Source organism: Pangasianodon hypophthalmus, chromosome 26, assembly GCF_027358585.1.
Source record: "Pangasianodon hypophthalmus isolate fPanHyp1 chromosome 26, fPanHyp1.pri, whole genome shotgun sequence".
Taxonomy (NCBI): Eukaryota; Metazoa; Chordata; class Actinopteri; order Siluriformes; family Pangasiidae; genus Pangasianodon; species Pangasianodon hypophthalmus.
Window position 1 is genome coordinate 19,278,373 of NC_069735.1, and position 20,197 is coordinate 19,298,569.

The 20,197-nt window shown below is 43.1% G+C and overlaps 2 protein-coding genes across 2 annotated transcripts in view; both read left to right on the forward strand.

Annotated features, from left to right (window-relative positions):
- LOC117596188 (cytochrome P450 3A30) overlaps nucleotides 1–20,197 on the forward strand; it is a 54,114-nt gene that overhangs the window by 19,465 nt on the left and 14,452 nt on the right. The window lies entirely within an intron of this gene.
- LOC113524842 (cytochrome P450 3A27) lies at nucleotides 3–20,060 on the forward strand. Its single transcript, XM_034300410.2, has 13 exons — nucleotides 3–134; nucleotides 3,672–3,765; nucleotides 3,867–3,919; nucleotides 4,140–4,239; nucleotides 4,902–5,015; nucleotides 5,127–5,215; nucleotides 6,289–6,437; nucleotides 6,555–6,682; nucleotides 6,782–6,863; nucleotides 7,352–7,512; nucleotides 16,693–16,919; nucleotides 17,908–18,070; nucleotides 18,263–20,060. Exons 1-13 carry the CDS (start codon nucleotides 64–66, stop codon nucleotides 18,356–18,358), a joined length of 1,527 nt encoding a protein of 508 aa, XP_034156301.2. The 5' UTR covers nucleotides 3–63; the 3' UTR covers nucleotides 18,359–20,060.

The following is a 20,197-nucleotide window of genomic DNA, read 5'->3' on the forward strand; positions in this document are numbered from 1 at the left end:
AGTGTCTCTAGATTTCACATACTACTAATACCAGTACTAACAGTAACACCACGTACAATCAGGATGGCGTATTGGTGGAGTTTTTCGGCTGAGACGTGGGCTCTGATCGTGATCCTCATCAGCCTCATCGTTCTGTAAGTGCAATTTCACATTTCACTTTATCTCGCTGTTAGTGACAGAAGGTAATGAAGTTTGAAAAAGTTTGTACATCCTCAGGCCTGTATGAGCACGACAGACAAAACCACCTCATTTCATCGAATTATAATCCCTTACATAAAACCACACCCGTCCTTTAGATCATTAATACACGACTATTTAATTCAGTTAAAGTTTAATTTATTCAGTATTGTTTCTTTCATTTTGTTTCCTGCTGTGGTTTATGTATATATTTTTATATTCCTTTCCTTTGGGATTTATTTATTTTATCCGAGTATGTTTAATGAGTTTGATTTCACAGATATAAAAATTGATGTATGTTAAAATATTACTAATAAAAAATATACCAGTATAAAAATGCCATTTTAATGTTTGCACCCACTTTGATATATGAATTTTATAAAATTCTCCACTCTTTATTTATATAACTAATAATAATTATAATTTATATTATACCTCAGCACAGTTTAAATGTCGAATCTGATTGGTCAGAAGTTATGCGTTATTTTTGCCCGGCTCGGAAGGGAGTACCAGCTGCAACGTGAAATACAGATTTATATTAATGCGCTCGTTCTAATACGTTACTGTTCCTAGAGTAGCAGCTCATTCACAGGGACTCTACCACTAATTTCTAAAAAATGGATTTCTAAAAAAATGTTGTTTTACTAAGTAAAATATATAATCATTGATGTGGTGACATTTTTTGTTAGGAGACATTTATTTAAAATTTTTGGAGGGGTTCTCCAGTGTCAGCACTTCATAACAGTCACAGTGCTTTGCAAAGTTTCCAAGCCCCGGAAATTCTTCAGCACAGATGAGTTTACACTTTCAGAGTTAAATGACAGGTTGCATTTTTTGAGAGCAAGAAAGAGAGAGAGAGAGAGAGAGAGAATGGGGGAAGTGGCTGGTGATGGAACGACTGTTTATCTGTTTACCGCATCTATCATGTAGGTGAGAACAGGAACTACTTTGTCTCTCAGATGTTTTGCAATATTAAATCTAACTACAGTCCCCTCTAGTGTAGCGCTCGCTGGCGTTCATTATTTTCGTATAACCGTGGAGTCTGTTGTGTGCTATTCCTTACATAACTAGCTCTTCTTCCGACTGCAGTTCGTTATTCTGGTTATTCTCTGCTGCCAGGGCCCCTTCCTCTATGGCCATCCTCCAGGAATCCTTTTTATCTGACATGCTTTCCCAGGAGTTTATGTCAATGCCTGCACATTTTGGACAACTCTTCTTGCATTCTTGGCAAGCTCAGCGTAAAGCAAGCCTTTTGGGATCCGCTTGAGGTCCATGTGCCTAACATGGCCTAACCACCTGAGCCTCCTCTGACTGAGAATGGAACATGCTGGGGACGCCTGTGCACTGTAAGACTTCTGGTGTGGTTACTCGGTCCTGTCATGTTATCTGGAGGATCCTCCTTTGACAGCAGAGATGACAATAGATCAGTCTATTTTCGTGAATAGCATGGGTCGTCCGGGCCTTGATGTTGTACAAGAGTGTGCGGAGGAACCGGGCCTGGTAGGCATGCAATTTTTATGTTGTCTGTCAGGTGCCAATTGCTCCAAACACTCTTGTTCAGTCTAGCCATGACACCTGCAGCCTTGGCTATCCTGCTGGTTATCTTAGAATATAGGTACAAGGAGTTAGAGATGGTGGACTTTAGGTAGGTGATGGTGTCAACAACCTCAAGAGTGTAACTAGTGATGCTGATGGATGGGGTAGCATCAGTGTTGTGGGCCAAGACGTGGGACTTCGTCAGGCTGATAGTGGGCTCAAAGTCTCTACAGGCAAGTGACAGTCGGTTGATGAGGGCTTCTGTGTGGGACATCAGGGCTGCATCATCAGCAAACAGCAGCTCACCTATGAATTCCTTACTCGCTTTGGTCTTGGATCTCAGACAATCGATGTTGAAGAGTCATTCCAATACTCACTGGGAATGCTTGAATGTTGCACCATTGAAGCAGACTGTGTTGTGCATGTTCTTGTGGAAGGAGGTAATCATGCCCAGCTGCATGGGAAAGCAGCCAATCATCTGTAGCCGCTTGAAGAGTCTGCTCCTGCTGACCAGGTTGAATTCTTTGATCCAGGGTGGCTTCTGCTCGTGGCATTTCTCCTGCAGCTGGCATATTGAGAAGATCCACAATGTCCACAGAGGATGGACCTGCTCTAAAACCACATTGCGACTCAAGATAGACACACATCTTTGCTCCCTCTTTACAAAGGCTGTGACAACAGAGTTGTCAATGGTGGTGGCACCATCTACCCTCTTTGTTGCTGTTATCTTGAGTATGGCCTGATAACTTCTACACAGCTGAAGAACTGCTGTGGTTTCACTGGGTTGAACAGGCAGCAAATGTTAAATCAGGCAGGCCCTTCTTGGACTGATATAACTTCTTTGGCACAAGCCTCACTGTGCTGGCTACCAGGTACTCATCTCTGTTTCAGTATGCACTATGGTTCCTGTGAGGTCATTCCTTAAATCAGCACATCTGGGGTGACGAGGTCCAGCTGGTGCCAATGGCAGGAATTTACAGTAGATGCCTTCATGACACTTTCTGGGGCTCTAGCAATGTCTGGCCATTGTCACTCATCTCACTGCAATCTTTGTAGAATGCATTGCAGAAGAGGTATTTTCCTTCTGGAATGGAGTGGAGATTAGGGGCGTCGATACTGAAGAGGTTGGCTGGGTGTGATGATGAAGATATGCACAGATTCAGGATTTTTTCGCCCAACCAATGGAGGCACAACACTGATGATGAAGGTGTTCTTCACTACAAAGCATACTCCATGCTGCCATGGTTCGTCCTGAGGCTTCCCTTGCCAAAGAAAGGTGTAGTTGGCCTCCCTGATAGAGCTACTGTCGGCTTGTCAGGTCTCCTGGAGACAGGAGATGTCAACATTCTGATGTCAAAATTTGGTCTGCAGAGCTCCTTGACTGCAGTCTTGTGACCATCATCAACCTGTTGAATGTTATCAGTGAGCCCAGGACACATGGTCCTAATGTTCCAGCTTGCTAAGAGAACAAGAGTCTTCATTTTTTTATTGGATTTGACTGGTGTAGGACATCGGCTTGCTTGTTGAAGCAGTCTCTAAACTCCATACATACAGTGGCTGTGGCAGTGATGGGACAGCACCTTACTGGCTGAGGGCTGCCCAGGTTGAGGGAGGCAGTAGCTGTCTTGTGCGATGCGATGATCTCTCCCACTGTCAGAAATGGCTCCTGGTGTTCCTTCCTATGCCAATTTGAAGGAGGTTATAAAAGGAGCTCACAAAAACAGAGAGAGAGCCTTTGAGACTTAGCCATAGCATCAATCGTGTATGATAGACAGGAGGTTGGTTATGATAAAGTGAATCTTGTACAGTGCCTCCACATGGTTAAACACTGACATAACACCACTAAAGTGTCTTTATCAACTGATCAACTGTTTTTTAACCTCCACCTCACTGTGTTTTTCTCTCTATAATGTTGTTTATATCCAGTATAAACTCCTCCTGTAATGTGTCGTTTTCAGGTATGGGTACTGGCCGTACGGTTTCTTTAAGCGGTTTGGAGTTCCTGGTCCTAAACCGGTACCATTTTTCGGAACCATGTTACAATATCGGAAGGTGAGTTTATATTATATTGTAAACATTTTCCTATAGAAACTACATTAAATGATAAACTCAGGGTCAGTGTTATTTACAGAATATCGTTCACTGATTTTTAGGGAATCCATAATTTTGATATGGAGTGTTTTCAGAAGTACGGCAAGATTTGGGGGTGAGTGTGTTAAAGTCTGGATTTACTTTCACTTTATACACTTTATACACTTTATACCCTGTTAACAGAAAATGCAATCATACTCAAAAAAAATAGTTTTGTTCCTGTGTTCCTGTACTTTATTTTTCCATGGTGTTTGTGTGGAATTGCCCTAAATCATGTTGCAGGTAGTAAACATGATATTATTTCGGAAGTCTGATGTTTGTCATGTTAATTGCAGTATATACGACGCGAGACAGCCGGTCCTCTGCATCATGGACACAGAGATCATCAAAACCGTCCTGATTAAAGAGTGTTACTCTCTCTTCACCAACCGCAGAGTGAGATCACACACACTCTTACACTTAATACTGACAGACAGATAGAGAGAAAGAGAGCTAAACAGACAGACAGATGGAGAGGGGTTTACATGCTTCCTCATAGCACAACAAAAAGAACAAGAAAGAAAAAAACCAAAAACAAAATGGAAAAAATTTGGGCTGAAAACAAAAAACTAAATGCACTAACTTTTTGCACTGCTGCATGAATTTCAATTCAATTTCAATTCAATTTTATTCGTATAGCGCTTTTAACAACGGCTATTGTCAAAGTACAAAAGCAAAAAGGTACAAAGCAACTTTACAGAAATATATAAATTCAGGAAATAAGTTTTAAACTTATAAATTTATAAATTTATCCCTAATGAGGAAGCCAGAGGTGACGGTGGTGAGGAAAAACTCCCTGAGACGATATGAGGAAGAAACCTTGAGAGGAACCAGACTCTAAAGGGAACCATCCTCATCTGGGTGATAGCGTGATTCCTATCACCCAGAAACCAGGAAATTCATTATAGTTTTCACATTAAGTCTATTTTGTTGAAGTTGAAGTCAACTGTTCACTGATGGAGACTTGAGTGCAAAACTGTTTGTGGGAATTGCAGTCCTAGAGCTGTCATAGCAATTGTAGTTCTATTTTTTATTGAATTTATTATTTGTTTGCTCAGAATTTCCGTCTAAATGGTCCTCTGTACGACGCATTGACCATCGTCGAGGACGAGGACTGGAAGAGAATCAGGAGCGTTCTCTCTCCATCGTTCACCTGCGGCAGACTGAAAGAGGTGTGTATGTGTTTGTGAACACCATTAGTCATTTCTTTTAATGATTAAACACTCCCTTTGACTTTCTCTTAATGATAATATTTACAGTAGATATTATTTCCTGTTTCTCAGATGTTTGGAATCATGAAGTCACATTCTCACTCATTGATTGAAAATCTGCAGAAGACGTCAGAGCGTGGAGAATCAGCAGATATTAGAGAGTAAATAATTAAACTCTGACACATAACTCACAACAGTTTTGTGTGTGCTGACAACTGAAAACTCTAAACTGCTGTCTGTAAAATATTAAAGCATATATAACAAGCTTCAAACAAAATGAAGTCCAGAAGCTTTTACATTTGAGAGTAACCCTGTGAGAGTCCACAACATACAGTCATGTTTTGAGCGGTTTTAGATGTACCTATGTTCAAGGAATTATCATTAACCACGGTTGACCAAATCTCAAAAACCACACAAAAGACGTGACTCAACTCCATAATTCCCCTTTCTTGTTCCCATTTACTGCAACATACAGTATCTTGCAATAGAAATGGTTCTGTATGTCACAGACACACTGTCTAGACTTGCACTTAGTTTTTTTTGAGGGAAATTTCTTAGATTTAATTCTGATTATCTGCTATAAAACAAGATCTTGGTGGCCACAAAAAATTTTTAACCCAGCCCAACCTTGCAACCCTGTCATTAACTGTCCTGTCCACTGTCCCTCCTCCACTGAAAAATGTGAGCATGGAGCAGAGTGATTTCTGCCCCAATTAACCTTTATTAGTGCTTGTTGCAGTTCCCAGTTTTGACCACTAGGTACAGTAATAATTCCGTAGAATCCTTTTTTACATCACTCAAAAGAGGTCATTTGTATTTCACCAGAATTTAAAATGTATGGAGTTGTGAATGAGGACTTTATGAACATTAATATTTGTTGAAAGGATGATAGTGGGGCTCCGTATCACTGGCACCTGTGGTGGAGGTGGGCGGGAAGTTTGGCTGAAACCTGTAAACCCTGGTTAATGATATTATCTCAAACACAGTTAAACAAAAGTATAATACTGCTCAAAACAAGCTGCTAGACTGTACGCTGAATATTGTATGTTATAAATTACAGGGTTACTCTAAAATTTACTAGCCTGTAACATAAGTCGAGTGTTATAGCCTCTACACTTAATTTTGTTTGAGGCTATGTGGTTATTAAGGTTCTCGTGCAACACTGGAATCTATGGTCACAAGCATTTCTGCATGTTGCTTTGGTTTGATTTGATGGTGTTTTTGGTAATTTTAGGTTTTTCGGAGCATACAGTTTGGATGTGGTGACGAGCACAGCGTTTGGAGTCGATATCGACTCTCTGAACAACCCCAAAGATCCGTTTGTATCCAACGTCAAGAAACTGCTGAAGTTTGACTTCTTCAACCCTCTGTTTGTCACCATTGGTAATTTTTTGATATAGTATAAAATTTCATTTCAGACACGGAAAAGTGTTTCTATTTCTTGTTACAAATAAAGATTTCATCAGCTGATATTTTATGTTCTCTTTCTTTTTTTAATAGCGCTGTTCCCCTTTATCACACCGGTGCTGGAGAAAATGGATGTTTCCATTTTCCCGACCGCAGTGACTGATTTCTTTTACACCTTCCTGCAAAAGATCAAGTCTAAACGTGTGGCCCAAGATCATAAGGTACAACTACACTGGTCTATTTATAAACTGCTCAAACTCCTTTACACACTTTAGATATTATTGAGGTTTTATTGTGTTTCTGTCTCTGGCTTTCTGCAGAGACGAGTGGACTTCATGCAGCTGATGATCGATTCTCAGAAATCAGAAAAAGACAATCTGAAGGGTGAAGAGACAAAAAAAGGTAGTTTCCTCTAGTAAAAATCTCCCAAACACTAACATTATTCTATGTTTGTTCATAAAAAAATTGCAAAACTAAGGAACAAATCATGCCTCAACAAATCATACCCAAAACACAAACAGCAGAATATTAAACACAACAGCACTGGTTTTGAGTTTACTACTGAGTTTTTCAGTTTTACTTTTGTGAATTTAACTCCATAGAATTTGGCTTGGATTACAGATAAATGAAAGAGACCCAGAAAAAGCACAAAAATTCTCAGGGGTATAGGGAGAATGATGTTGAATGAAATTAAGAAGATAGAAATGAGACCAGATAAAACAAGAAGGAGAAAGTAAAAAAAAATAAAAATAATAGAAAAGTAATGTGTGCTACAATGAAAAGAGGACTCAAATCTCTGAATGTTGGAATATGGCCGTACATCAAAATTCAAGGCAAAACATCCTGATGATAAGATTTTCTGTGTGTGTGTGTGTGTGTGATGTCTGAAGGTCTGAATGATCATGAGATCCTGTCCCAGTCCATGATATTCATCTTTGCTGGTTATGAGACGAGCAGCAAAACGCTGTCGTTTCTCTTCTACAACCTGGCCAGTAATCCAGAGACGCTGAAGAAACTACAGGAAGAAATCGATGAAACTTTCCCTAATAAGGTGATTCAATCAAGTTACAAATGTAAAAATGTAGCATGATGTTGGAAGATTGTTATATTATTACACACAAAGTGAGAATAGCAGACAAACTAGACTTTGAGACCAAAATATGTGCAGACACAGAGACCGAGTCAGGGATCTACACGAAGACTGAGAAGAAAATGGCTTCCATTTTACCTTCTCTGCAAGTACCTGGAATATCAGGGAAACTAATGATGCCAGTGATGCCACACTGACTCCCTCAAGATCTCATGTCACAATTGCAGCTACAACCACAGCTTTAGCCAGACAAAAGCAAAACAGCATTCTCACGACTTCCTAGCTGTTGGTCCAGCTTTATGCATCCTTCAAAAGCAGCATAGTGTTCAACTGCAAGGGGCTTTCATGCTGTCTTTATCCCATGTATGAGTGATGAATCAGCCTCACTTTTGGAGCAGTTTGAAATGTTGAGTGACTCACAAATAGCTGATTTCCTCATAGAATGACGCAACTAAAAGGATGTGGTGGGAAGAATCAACTTCTCAAAATAATTTCCGGCACTTCAGTTATAAGGGTTGGGCCATTATTCATAAACTAAGTGCAGCCACATGCCCGCCCAATGCAGCCCACTCACTAGTCAGTGCAAATTCCATTGCCAGTCACCTAATACAAATTGTATAAGCATAACAATTAGGCATCTGAATGAAGGCAAATACCCCCACAATGTGGCAAATTATAGACTCATATCACTGTTGAGTGTATCCTATAACTTGCTGGAACACCTTGTACTTCAACACATGGCACTTTTAATTGATACCTCACTGACGTTTGATCAGGCAGGCTTCAGAAAAGATGTGTGATCAAGTGACTGCATTGACTACATACATTGAAAATGGCTTACGAAGGCAGCTAAAAACTGGAGACGTGTTCCTCGATCTCACAGCAACTTATGACAGCATCTGGCACACAGGCTTACTTGCAAAACAAAAAAGTGCCTACTGTTTTGGTTGTTCCACCTACTCGAATTACTGCTGTGAAATAGACACTTCAGGATACATAGGCTTGATGATGGGATTTCATGAAAAGACAAAGAAATTGCCTTCCTCAAGGCTCAGGCCTCACTCCAGAGCTGTTTAACATGTATACATATAATCTTCTAATCACCAAAAGCCGCAAGTTCGTTTATGAAAATGACATCTGCTGTGCAAATGTTGAAATAAATGAAATGTTATAGAAACAAAATGAACAGCAGATATATCTGACTACTGTTTGGTTGTGGAGGTTAAAGCTAAGAGTCACCAACACAGTGCTCAGTATGTTCCATCTGAGCTGAATACCATCAAGGCTGAATGGATGTCCAGCTGCACAACACATCTGAACATTGTGTCAGTTGTGACCCCTGTCTTGATCTAGATGTAGACTGGTATAACACCCTCCCATTCATGTGTACAGTGGGTGCAATTATAAGGTTTTTGCACAGATAAGGGGAAGTACAAATTGTTTACTTTAGTGCCAATATGTCACAGACAAATGTGCCTGTGGAGACACCCAGACAATAAACCAAATAGTTGAGGACTGCCCATTAACGAGGCTGGATGGAGACTTGAAGAGCACAGATGTCGAGGCAGGGATGACACACAGACCCAGACAGGGGTCTACATGAACTCTGTGACAGGGGTCTACGTAGAGTCTGTAACAGGGGTCTACATGGAGTGTATGACAGGGGTCTATATGGAGTCTATGACAGGGGTCTATATGGAGTCTGTGACAGGGATCTAAGTGGAGTCTATGACAGGAGTCTATATGGAGTCTGTGACAGGGGTCTACATGGAGTCTGTGACAGGGGTCTATGTGGAGTCTGTGACAGGGTTCTACGTGGAGTCTGTGACAGGGGTCTACATGGAGTCTGTGACAGGGGTCTATGTGGAGTCTGTGACAGGGGTCTACGTGGAGTCTGTGACAGGGGTCTACAAGGAGTCTGTGACAGGGGTCTACGTGGGGTCTGTGACAGGGGTCTACGTGGACTCTGTGACAGGGGTCTATGTGGAGTCTGTGACAGGGGTCTATATGGAGTCTGTGACAGGGGTCTACATGGAGTCTGTGACAGGGTTCTACGTGGAGTCTGAGACAGGGGTCTACATGGAGTCTATGACAGGGTTCTATGTGGAGTCTGTGACAGGGGTCTACGTGGAGTCTATGACAGGGCTCTATATGGAGTCTGTGACACGGGTCTACATGGAGTCTATGACAGGGCTCTATATGGAGTCTGTGACAGGGGTCTATGTGGAGTCTGTGACAGGGGTCTACGTGGAGTCTGTGACAGGGGTCTACATGGAGTCTGAGACAGGGGTCTACGTGGAGTCTGTGACAGGGTTCTATGTGGAGTCTGTGACAGGGGTCTATATGGAGTCTGTGACAGGGGTCTACATAGGGTCTGTGACAGGGGTCTACATGGAGTCTGTGACAGGGGTCTACATAGGGTCTGTGACAGGGGTCTACATGGAGTCTATGACAGGGGTCTACGTGGAGTCTGTGACAGGGGTCTACGTGGAGTCTCTGACAGGGGTCTACATGAGTCTGTGACAGGGGTCTATGTGGAGTCTATGACAGGGGTCTACGTGGAGTCTGTGACAGGGGTCTATATGGAGTCTATGACAGGGGTCTACATGGAGTCTGTGACAGGGGTCTACGTGGAGTCTATGACAGGGTTCTACGTGGAGTCTGTGACAGGGGTCCACGTGGGGTCTGTGACAGGGGTCTGTGTGGAGTCTATAACAGGGGTCTATATTGAGTCTTCGACAGGGGTCTACATGGAGTCTGTGACAGGGTTCTATGTGGAGTCTGTGACAGGAGTCTACATGGAGTAGGTGACAGGGGTCTACGTGGAGTCTGAGACAGGGGTCTACGTGGAGTCTGTGACGGGTCTACATGGACTCTGTGACAGAGGTCTACATGGAGTCTGTGACAGGGGTCTACATGGACTCTGTGACAGGGGTCTATATGGTGTCTATGACAGGGGTCTACATAGGGTCTGTGACAGGGGTCTACATGGAGTCTGTGACAGGGGTCTACATAGGGTCTGTGACAGGGGTCTATATGGAGTCTATGACAGGGATCTACGTGGAGTCTGTGACAGGGTCTACGTGGAGTCTATGACAGGGGTCTACATAGGGTCTGTGACAGGGGTCTACATGGAGTCTATGACAGGGGTCTACATGGAGTCTGTGACAGGGTCTACGTGGAGTCTGTGACAGGGGTCTACATGAGTCTGTAACATGGGTCTACATGGAGTCTATGACAGGGGTCTACGTAGAGTCTGTGACAGGGGTCTCTATGGAGTCTATGACAGGGGTCTACATGGAGTCTGTGACAGGGGTCTACGTGGAGTCTGTGACATGGGTCTACGTGGAGTCTGTGACAGGGGTCTACGTGGAGTCTGTGACAGGGGTCTACATGGAGTCTGAGACAGGGGTCTATATGGAGTCTGTGACAGGGTTCTATGTGGAGTCTGTGACAGGGGTCTACATGGACTCTGTGACATGGGTCTATGTGGACTCTGTGACAGGGGTCTACGTGGAGTCTGTAACAGGGGTCTACATGGAGTGTATGACAGGGGTCTATATGGAGTCTATGACAGGGCTCTATATGGAGTCTGTGACAGGGGTCTACGTGGAGTCTGTGACAGGGGTCTACATGGAGTCTGAGACAGGGGTCTACATGGAGTCTGTGACAGGGTTCTACGTGGAGTCTATGACAGGGTTCTACGTGGAGTCTGTGACAGGGGTTCACGTGGGGTCTGTGACAGGGGTCTGTGTGGAGTCTATAACGGGTCTATATGGAGTCTGTGACAGGGGTCTACGTGGAGTCTGTGACAGGGGTCTACATGGAGTCTGTGACAGGGGTCTACATGGAGTCTGTAACAGGGTTCTACGTGGAGTCTATGACAGGGGTCTACGTGGAGTCTGTGACAGGAGTCTACGTGGAGTCTGTGACAGGAGTCTACGTGGAGTCTGTAACAGGGGTCTACATGGAGTCTGTGACAGGGGTCTACATGGAGTCTGTAACAGGGTTCTACGTGGAGTCTATGACAGGGGTCTACGTGGAGTCTGTGACAGGGTTCTATGTGGAGTCTGTGACAGGGGTCTACATGGAGTCTATGATAGGAGTCTACGTGGAGTCTATGACAGGAGTCTACGTGGAGTCTGTAACAGGGTTCTATGTGGAGTCTGTGACAGGGGTCTACGTGGAGTCTGTAACAGGGTTCTACATGGAGTCTGTGACAGGTGTCTATATTGAGTCTGTGACAGGGGTCTACATGGAGTCTGAGACAGGGGTCTATATGGAGTCTGTGACAGGGGTCTACGTGGAGTCTGTGACAGAGGTCTATGTGGAGTCTATGACAGGGTTCTACGTGGAGTCTGTGACAGGGGTCTACGTGGAGTCTGTGACAGGAGTCTACGTGGAGTCTGTGACAGGAGCCTACGTGGAGTCTGTAACAGGGGTCTACGTGGAGTCTGTGACAGGGGTCTACATGGAGTCTGTGACAGGGGTCTACATGGAGTCTGTAACAGGGTTCTACGTGGAGTCTATGACAGGGGTCTATGTGGAGTCTGTGACAGGAGTCTACGTGGAGTCTGTGACAGGAGTCTACGTGGAGTCTGTAACAGGGGTCTACATGGAGTCTGTGACAGGGGTCTACATGGAGTCTGTAACAGGGTTCTACGTGGAGTCTATGACAGGGGTCTACGTGGAGTCTGTGACAGGGTTCTATGTGGAGTCTGTGACAGGGGTCTACATGGAGTCTATGACAGGAGTCTACGTGGAGTCTGTAACAGGGGTCTACAAGGAGTCTGTGACAGGGGTCTACGTGGAGTCTGTGACAGGGGTCTATGTGGAGTCTGTGACAGGGGTCTATATGGAGTCTGTGACAGGGGTCTACATGGAGTGTATGACAGGGGTCTACGTGGAATCTATGACAAGGGTCTACATCGAGTCTATGACAGAGGTCTACGTGGAGTCTGTGACAGGGGTCTATGTGGAGTCTGTGACAGGGGTCTACATGGAGTCTATGACAGGAGTCTACGTGGAGTCTGTAACAGGGGTCTACAAGGAGTCTGTGACAGGGGTCTACGTGGACTCTGTGACAGGGATCTACATGGAGTCTATGACAGGGGTCTACATAGGGTCTGTGACATGGAGTCTATGACAGGGGTCTACATGGAGTCTGTCACAGGGGTCTACATGGAGTCTGTAACAGGGGTCTACATAGGGTCTGTGACAGGGGTCTACATGGAGTCTGTGACAGGGGTCTACATAGGGTCTGTGACAGGGGTCTACATGGAGTATATGACAGGGGTCTACGTGGAGTCTATGACAGGGTTCTATGTGGAGTCTGTGACATGGGTCTACGTGGAGTCTATGAGGAGTCTGTGACAGGGGTCTACATGGAGTCTGTGACGGGTCTACGTGGAGTCTGTGACAGGGGTCTACGTGGAGTCTGTAACAGTGGTCTACATGGAGTGTATGACAGGGCTCTATATGGAGTCTGTGACAGGGGTCTACGTGGAGTCTGTAACAGTGGTCTATATGGAGTCTATGACAGGGCTCTATATGGAGTCTCTGACAGGGGTCTACATGGACTCTGTGACAGGGGTCTATATGGAATTTGTGACAGGGGTCTACGTGGGGTCTGTGACAGGGGTCTATATGGAGTCTATGACAGGGATCTACGTGGAGTCTGTGACAGGGGTCTACATGGACTCTGTGACAGTGGTCTATATGGAGTCTATGACAGGGCTCTATATGGAGTGTATGACAGGGGTCTACATGGAGTCTGAGACAGGGGTCTAAGTGCAGTCTGTGACAGGGGTCTGTGTGGAGTCTGTGACAGGGGTCTATATGGACTCTGTGACATGGGTCTACATGGACTCTGTGACAGGGATCTATATGGAATTTGTGACAGGGGTCTACGTGGGGTCTGTGACAGGGGTCTATATGGAGTCTATGACAGGGATCTAAGTGGAGTCTGTGACAGAGGTCTACGTGGAGTCTGTGACAGGGATCTACATGGAGTCTATGACGGGTCTACGTGGAGTCTGTGACAGGGGTCTTCATGGAGTCTATGACAGGGATCTACATGGAGTCTGTGACAGGGGTCTACATGGAGTCTGTGACAGGGGTCTACATGGAGTCTATGACAGGGATGTACATGGAGTCTGTGACAGGGGTCTACATGGAGTCTGTGACAGGGGTCTACGTGGAGTCTGTGACAGGTGTCTATGTGGAGTCTGTGACAGGGGTCTATATGGAGTCTGTGACAGGGGTCTATATGGAGTCTGTGACAGGGGTCTATGTGGAGTCTGAGACAGGGGTCTACATGGAGTCTATGACAGGGGTCTATGTGGAGTCTGTGACATGGGTCTACGTGGAGTCTGTGACAGAGCTCTACGTGGAGTCTGAGACAGGGGTCTACGTGGAGTCTATGACAGGGGTCTACATGGAGTCTGTGACAGGGGTCTATATCGAGTCTGTGACAGGGGTCTACATGGAGTCTGTAACAGGGGTCTATATGGAGTCTGTGACAGGGGTCTACATGGAGTCTGAGACAGGGGTCTACGTGGAGTCTGTAACAGGGGTCTATGTGGAGTCTGTGACAGGGGTCTACATGGAGTCTGTGACAGGGGTCTATATTGAGTCTGTGACAGGGGTCTACATGGAGTCTGTGACAGGGTTCTATGTGGAGTCTGTGACAGGAGTCTACGTGGAGTAGGTGACATGGGTCTATGTGGAGTCTGAGACAGGGGTCTACATGGAAACCGTGGCAAGGAAAAACTCCCCGAGATGATATGAGGAAATAAACCTTGAGAGGAACCAGACTCTAAACGGAACCCATCCTCATCTGGGTGCAACGGATAGTGCGATTATAAATAAATCCCTTCTATTATTGTGTACTATATGGACAAATAGTGCAATTGTGCAACCAATAAATTAATCACAGTTTTTGCAAGAAGTCCGGCTGGTTAAAATCTATCCACTGTCCACTGATGGAGTCCTGAGTACGAAGCTGCTCGTGGCAACTGCAGCCCCAAAGCCACTACAGCAATCGCAGTCCCAAGCCATTACAGTACAGCTCCCCATATGAGATCCCAAAGCAGCACCATCTCCACAGCCCCCAGGTGGCGCCATCCCCAGCAATCCAAACAGTTCTTCAGGCCGTCCATATGGGGCCCCAGCAGCAGTGAGCAACTCAACCGATGAGAACTCCAACCAGAAGTAGGGCATCAGGAGGGGTCAGGCAGCGAGGAGGAGCAGAAGGGGTCAGGATCACTGGCATCTCAGGAGTAGCATGTGTAGCTCGACAGAGAGTGAGGGAGAGAGAGATGGGGAGAAAGGAAGAGATTGTTAGGTGAGCTTTTGTCCTGTAATGGTTAAGGACAATGTACTTTGCGTGCAGAGTGCAAGCAGGGACTCCGGCAAGACTAGCTATGACAGCATAACTAAAAGGGAGAGCCAGAAGCTAGAAGACATGAGGGAGTCCTGGGACATAAAGCAGCAGCCACTCCACCGTCAACAAACCTGAGTGAACATGTGAGAGTGGGGGGGCGACAGCATCCAAACATCCCAGTTCACCACAACACTCTATGCCTGTGAAACCCTCCAGACCTGCCCCTGTACCTAAGAAAAAACTATTCACAAAAGGCTTGACTAAACAAATATGTTTTCAGCCTTAAACACTGAGACTGTGTCTGAGCCCCGAACACTAAGTGGAAGGCTGTTCCATAACTGTGGGGCTTTGTAAGAGAAAGCTCTACCCCAAGCTGTAGCCCGCATTATTCGAGGTACCAACAAATAGCCTGCACCTTTTGATCTGAGTAGGTGTAGCTGATCATAAAAGACCAAAAGTTCACTCAGGTACTGTGGTGCGAGACCATTTAGTGCTTTATAGGTCAATAGTAGTATTTTATAATCAATATGAAATTTGATTGGGAGCCAATGCAGTGTGGATAAGATAGGGGTGATGTGGTCATATCTTCTGGTTCTAGTAAGGACTCTTGCTGCTGCATTCTGGACTAACTAGAGCTTGTTTATGCTCCTACTGGAACATCCAGACAGTAAGGGATTACAATAATCCAACCTAGAGGTAACAAAAGCATGAACTAATTTTTCTGCATCATGTAGTGACATTATATTTCTTATCTTAGCAATATTTCTGAGATGAAAGAAAGCTATCCTAGTGATATTATCTCCATGAGCTTCAAAAGAAAGACTAGAGTCAATAATCACACCAAGGTCTTTTACTGCTGCACATGATGAAACAGAAAGGTCATCCAGAGTTATTATGTAATCAGAAAGCTTACTTCTAACTGCATGTGGTCCTAGTACAAGTACTTCTGTCTTGTCAGAATTAAGTAAGAGAAAGTTAATAAACATCCAGTGTCTAATGTCCTTTACACATTCCTCAACTATATTAAGCTGGTGTCTGTCATCTGGCTTTGCTGAAACATACAACTGTGTGTCATCAGCGTAACAGTGGAAGCTAATACCATGCTTACGGATAATTTTGCCCAGAGGTAGCAGATATAGAGAAAAGAGCAGTGGGCCTAAAACAGAGCCTTGCGGGACACCAAACTTTACCTTAGTATGAGAAGAGAAGTCACCATTTACGTTTACAAACTGATAACGATCAGTCAAATAAGACCTGAGCCAGGAAAGGGCTGTTCCCTTAATGCCTACTACATTTTCTAGTCTATTGAGGAGAATTGCATGATCAATGGTATCAAAAGCTGCACTAAGGTCAAGCAGCACCAGCAAGGAGACACAACCCTGATCAGAGGCCAGTAGTAAGTCATTTACAACTTTAACCAGCGCTGTCTCTGTGCTATGATGAGGCCTAAATCCTGACTGATACATTTCATAAATGTTATTCCTATGTATGAGTATGTATGAGCATAGCTGCTGTGCTACATAGCTGCTGTGCTACAACCTTTTCTAGGACCTTGGAAATAAAGGGGAGGTTTATAGAGTCCATGTAGATCTATGTACCTAAATCTTTTAAATTAGCAGTTATCAAGCCCCTGATTAAAAAACCTGACCTTGACCCCTGTCAGCTGTCTAACTATCTACAAGGAGACTGAGACAGGGGTTGACAGACAGTCCAATATAGGGTTGGATATTAACTGTGTCTTGTCTTTTGGTTTTCAGGCTGAAGTTGATTATGACACGGTAATGAACATGGATTATCTGGACGCTGCTCTGAACGAGTCGCTCAGGTTGTACCCGGTTATTTTTCGTCTGCATAGAGTCTGCAAGAAAACGGTTGAAATAAACGGCCTTACCATCCCAAAAGATACTGTCGTCTTGATCCCCACTTATGTCCTACAAAGGGACCCTGAATACTGGACTGAGCCGGACGCCTTCAAGCCTGAGAGGTACAAATCAGCTGAGTTTACCCTTTCACCAAGAAAAGTGAACAAATCAATTCTAATTAATTTCTCAAACATGATTCCGTTAGTCTATTGCCTTTAGCCCTATCTGGACAGGATTTGTTTCTCGGGGTCCAGGAGTGGAAAATAATTTAGTAATTGTAATTTGTTACTGTACTTATTATTTTGGAAGATTTGTACATTACTCTAATTATTTTTTTTACTGAATATTTGTATTCTTATACAGGTAGATGTCTAAGAGAAAAAAAATATTTTTACGACTTAAGTCTTCATTTTGACTTTTCATGGTTCAATGGTTTGAGATGTTTCTTTTTTTTAAATTCATTCTTATAATAGAAAAGACGTCTTTTGCTGGAGTTACTCATTTAGAGGTGTCCCATTTGCCTCCCATGTAAAAACAAAATATCAGTCTTTAAACTTCGTCATCAAGGCTAAAATATGTTGAGTTAACTTTGGTAAATTAGCTAGTTGTGTTTTGGAATTTAGTTAGTTAAATCACCTAGCTAATTAGGTTTTGAACATTAGCTTGTTAAATTACCTAGCTAGTTATGTTTTCTATTTCAATGTGTTCAATTAGCTAGCTAGTTAAGTTTTTGTAAAGTTGCTTGTTAAATTAGATCAATTATTTTTTTCATTGCTAATGTGCCTTAGCATTCATTCCAAAAGTATTATTAAAAATTTAACATTAGCTAACTAGGAGGCTAAATTCTATTTTTGTCTGAGTTAGCAGAATATTTTCCTAAAGACGGATTGTTTAGCAAACTAGCTCATCATACAGGATTGGGCATAATGTACTTGCCTCAATTATTTTCCTCAGTTAAAAATATTTACTTTTTACTCTTCAGTACTTGAGAGTGTTTTGATGGAAGTACTCCAGGTCCTCGTGTAATTTAGTCCAGTATGAATAGGGCTTTTGGTTTATGTTTTTTTTTTTTAAGTGTAATTTGTTGATATATTGCTCATGTTGTTTCAGGTTCACTCAGGAGAACAAGGAGAACATCGAGCAGTATGTGTACATGCCGTTTGGTTTAGGACCCAGGAACTGCATCGGGATGAAGTTTGCCCTTGTGATCATAAAGCTGGCTGTTGTTCAGATACTGCAGAGATTCGACATCAGTCTTTCTGAGGAAATGAAGGTTAGCATCTTCTATCGCTCATCATGTAAACCTTGTAAAGCTAATGCCACTAATGCTGGTAATATCTTAGCTAATTCTGACAATTTACCTAAAAACATCATTAAGCACTGCTTTTAAAGGTAATCACTTTCCTGGCTGTAATGTTGTCAGCCACAGTAATCATCATTCTTAATTTTCTTATTTTCCAATCAGGTTCCTCTGGAGCTGATCAACACTGGAATTCTGGCCCCTAAACACCCCATAAAACTCAAATTTTCAATTCGTAAAATGTCAAACTCTGACGCCTGAGACAACAGCCACATTAACTCATAGACTCTGAAAGGTTTTGCTTATTTTTACTGTATTTCTGATTTTTATGCCTTTTCCTCCCAGAGTATTACAGTCAATCTGTATTTGAAATTGAAGTTGAAATTGGTATTATGTGTGTAATATCCTACTGTGTTTAGCACTTTTTAATGTCAATGTTGTTTAAAGTACACTTGTAAAATCTTAAAGCACAGCTTTCTCTCATTTGCACATTTTTATAAAGGGATTTAAAAGTATGGAGCATCAAAAGTATGAAAGCATCCAATATTAATGTACATCTATTTAATCAGAGAAGTCCTTAAAGAATGCTCTGCAGGTGTGTAATGGAAAGGCCAGGGGCCTCATTTATAAAACGTTGCTAGAGTTCCAGAGTGAAAGTACGCGTACGCACAAAAACCAGGAAACTGCATGTGCACAAAAGAAATGTGCATGTGCATGTCATTTCCGCTTTAAAAATCACAGTCCTCATGAAAATGTGCGCAGGTGAAAAGGCCTCGCCAAGTTACCTCCCACAAATATCTATAAATAGTCACTGTAAATTACCTCACACATATTTAAATACGGAGTGTGTCCGATTCATTTTTGAGTGCGGTACGAATGCCATCACGCTTTAAGTAGGCCAGTGGTACGTTCTCCTCTGTGCTTTGTGGGTTTGGGAATAAAAATGACTTGTTCATTTATAGAATTAAATTGCTTTCGATTGACTAAATTCTGACTCTGCACCCTTATAGCAACATGATTGCAGTCATTTGCTCTGATTACATTTGGAAAACCAAATAAGTAAGTAAATCTGATGTACCTACTTGTGAATTTAATTATGCCAACCAGTACAGCTGGCATAATGGAGCTTAGGGATGGCTGGGATTTCCCTGAACCATTGAAGGGTTGTTAAGATCTGTAGGTGGACAAGTGCATGTTGGTTTCTCTAAACCTGGGACCAACTCAGCACATTTAAATCAGCTCATTAGCCAGTCGTCATGGCAAGGAAATCATTGTGATGTCTAAAAACACCACTGTGCCATAGACAATGCATCATTCTGACGCCCATTTATATCATTCTGTAGGCTATAAATAAATCTGTAAATGTCTGAAATTACTTCACAGCTGTTTACAAGCTGTAGTTACCCACAATTAATACCATTGCATAACGAGTTACTATTTTGTTTGGAGATAGAAACACATAGAAACAATGATGCTATGCTTTAATGCTTTTCATGTCTAAGTAGCCTGTATGCAGTTATTATAGAGCGGCATGATTTGATATGAAGTGTAACGTGTGAGGGCGGTGATTTGCAGTTTACTCCAGTGTTTCTAAAATGTTGTTTATGGCTCTACACATGGTTCAAAGCTTCTGTAAACATCCTCTCAATTTCCCACCAAGTATTTCTTTATAAATCCCGGTTTCTGCGTGGAAGGTCACGTCACACATTTCAGTCCTATTTTTATGTGTGTACACACTCTTTATGAAGGATGCCCTGGTTCTGTACATTTTCATGTTTCCTTTTACAGTGTTTAATGTTACACAGCTACATTGTTAGCACACAATCCCTTAATCATATCTATCTGTGCTTGGTTGATAAATTAAAATTTACTATCATTTCATTTTACTGTTCTGGTTGCATGTATTCTGTACCATATAAAAGTGCATGTTTATCTCTAAATTAAAGTTCAGCTAAAAAGCTCAGACAGTGGGTAGTGTTATCTCCTCACAGCTCCGGTGTCCCGGGTTTCATCCTGAGCTTGGGTTACTGTCTGTGTCCATGTCAGTTTCCTCTGGTTTCTGTGGTTTCCTTCCAAAAACATTCCAGTACTCTACACTGC

Bases quoted from the DNA above. Each gene is read 5' to 3' on its own strand.
- LOC113524842 (XM_034300410.2), top strand. From the start codon at position 64: ATGGCGTATTGGTGGAGTTTTTCGGCTGAGACGTGGGCTCTGATCGTG. The intron at 5,216-6,288 runs GTAAATAATTAA...TGGTAATTTTAG, and splicing joins GAATCAGCAGATATTAGAGA to GTTTTTCGGAGCATACAGTT. The intron at 18,071-18,262 runs GTTAGCATCTTC...TTTTCCAATCAG, and splicing joins GTCTTTCTGAGGAAATGAAG to GTTCCTCTGGAGCTGATCAA.